This window comes from Cyprinodon variegatus, unplaced genomic scaffold (assembly GCF_000732505.1).
Source record: "Cyprinodon variegatus isolate N-32 unplaced genomic scaffold, C_variegatus-1.0 Scaffold269, whole genome shotgun sequence".
Taxonomy (NCBI): domain Eukaryota; kingdom Metazoa; phylum Chordata; class Actinopteri; order Cyprinodontiformes; family Cyprinodontidae; genus Cyprinodon; species Cyprinodon variegatus.
The window spans coordinates 949,201-950,988 of record NW_015150722.1 but is presented as its reverse complement, the minus strand read 5'-3'; the positions used below and the strand labels follow the sequence as shown (position 1 = coordinate 950,988).

Sequence of the window (1,788 nt, the reverse complement as noted above, 5' to 3'; positions counted from 1 at the left end):
TTCCAAGTTAGTCTGTGTCTTGGAGCTACACCTGCTCTGCTACCCTGGAAAATATTGAATAAAACTAATTGTAAAAATCCGGATAAGAAATAAGCTTCATTATGTTAAGAAGTAACCTTTAAAATGTCCTTTAGTCTAAATATCAAAGATAGGGACATTTTTCAAAATAGGCAACAGGTACAGAGAGTGGATGCTCTTTGCATTATAGAGTTAAATTGGCCATGTTTATTTGTGGCGAGTCTAAACACTTTTCACAGCCAAGATCAAACTGGAATAAAACTTTTTACTGGAAGAGGTGTTATTCTTTTTTTATTATTTATATGTATATTAATGAGGTATGTTCTTGGTGAATAGTAAAGTGTTTTGTGTTCTTTTTTTAAAGGTCAGCTGCTGCTATCTCAGTGAAAGAAAGCAATGGAACTTTTATCAGCACGCTAAATCTGCTGCTTTACAATGTAAGACCACAAAAATAAAAACAAATGTTTTGTTGTTGCTGCTTAGTTGAGTTGCACATTTTCACTTTTTCCTTCCGTCAGACTTTTCTTAGCGGTGTACATTCATGAATATGACAAAACACGTGTCATAAATTACAGTATGCATTTGGAAAAGCTCACATTTTACTTGAAATCATGTAATTCTGTAAAGTTATACACAATTACAGATTATCCCGTTGTTCCCATTACCCAATCCTCACTCCTCTGATTGAACTTGAATCTGAATAATGGAGGTTTTTCCTTACATATATTGAAACAAATGAGAGTGAAACATGCAATGGGGGAAAAATAATGTTGCAAACATGGTTGATAGTGATTTTCCTTCTTAATAGGACTCATCATACATTCAGCAGCTGTCCATTCCTGGGGCAGGACTGACCCTGAAGACACGGGTGTTTGCAGCTGTCAAAGCTACAAACCTGGACAGAAGGTACTCATACAACATCATCCATTTGACCTGAATCCTAACTATTCGTTTTTAACTTCCTAATCAGTGCTTGTTTTAATATTATTGTTACACTATTTTGCTCAAATTTCACAGCAAAAGTGATCTAAAAATAAGTAAAAATATCTTAAATTAAGTAGGGAAATAAGATGATCTGCCAAAGGAATGAGTATTTTACTCTTAAAATAAGTTAATATGCACTTGGAATATTGTCTTCAGTTTTTTTAAAAGTTTTTACAGCACTAGTGGCTTGTTTTTATGGACAGTAGGCTGACAGGAAAGGGGGTATGAGAGAGGGGGAGAGACATGCTGGAAAGGACCACAGGTCGGATTCGAACTCGGATCGCCTGTCGAGAACTAAGGCCTCCATACATGGGTTGTGTGCGCTAACCGCTGCGCCACCAAAGCACACCCATTCTGTCTTAGTTTTAAATGTAAATTGTCCTTTTTAATTTCAAGTGTCTCCCATCCTCAATTCAAGAAAAACCTTTTTATTTTCAGAAAAAAATGTTTTTATTTAGAATTCATTTTTTTGCAGTCAGATTGACTGCCACTTAGAGTTTGTTCAAATTCAATAAAAAAATTCAGAGACAAAAGTTCTCACCAGCCTGATATAAGGATTTCTCTGAAAAGAAAGAACATAAAAACTTAAGGACTTAAGACCTGTTGTAATGCTTACTTGTCTTTCTCTGTAGTAGTAAATTACAGAAACGTTCCAGGTGATTCTTGGTTAAGTAAAAGTTAAAGGGGAACATAGTTATTTATTTACATTGGGCCCTTGATTTTACGTTATTACATCATGTTCTATTCACCCATATGAGTTTAGTGTCATTTGGAGCCGTTCTAAAG

General features: G+C 35.0%; 1 protein-coding gene across 1 annotated transcript in view; it reads left to right on the top strand.

Annotated features, from left to right (window-relative positions):
• Positions 1-330: 330 nt before the first annotated feature.
• LOC107089871 (zona pellucida-like domain-containing protein 1) overlaps positions 331-1,788 on the top strand; it is a 27,423-nt gene continuing 25,965 nt past the window's right edge. The window contains exons 1-3 of the mRNA XM_015382892.1: positions 331-335; positions 383-455; positions 827-924. Coding sequence (XP_015238378.1) covers positions 331-335; positions 383-455; positions 827-924 — 176 coding nt within the window. The remainder of the gene's footprint in view (positions 336-382; positions 456-826; positions 925-1,788) is intronic.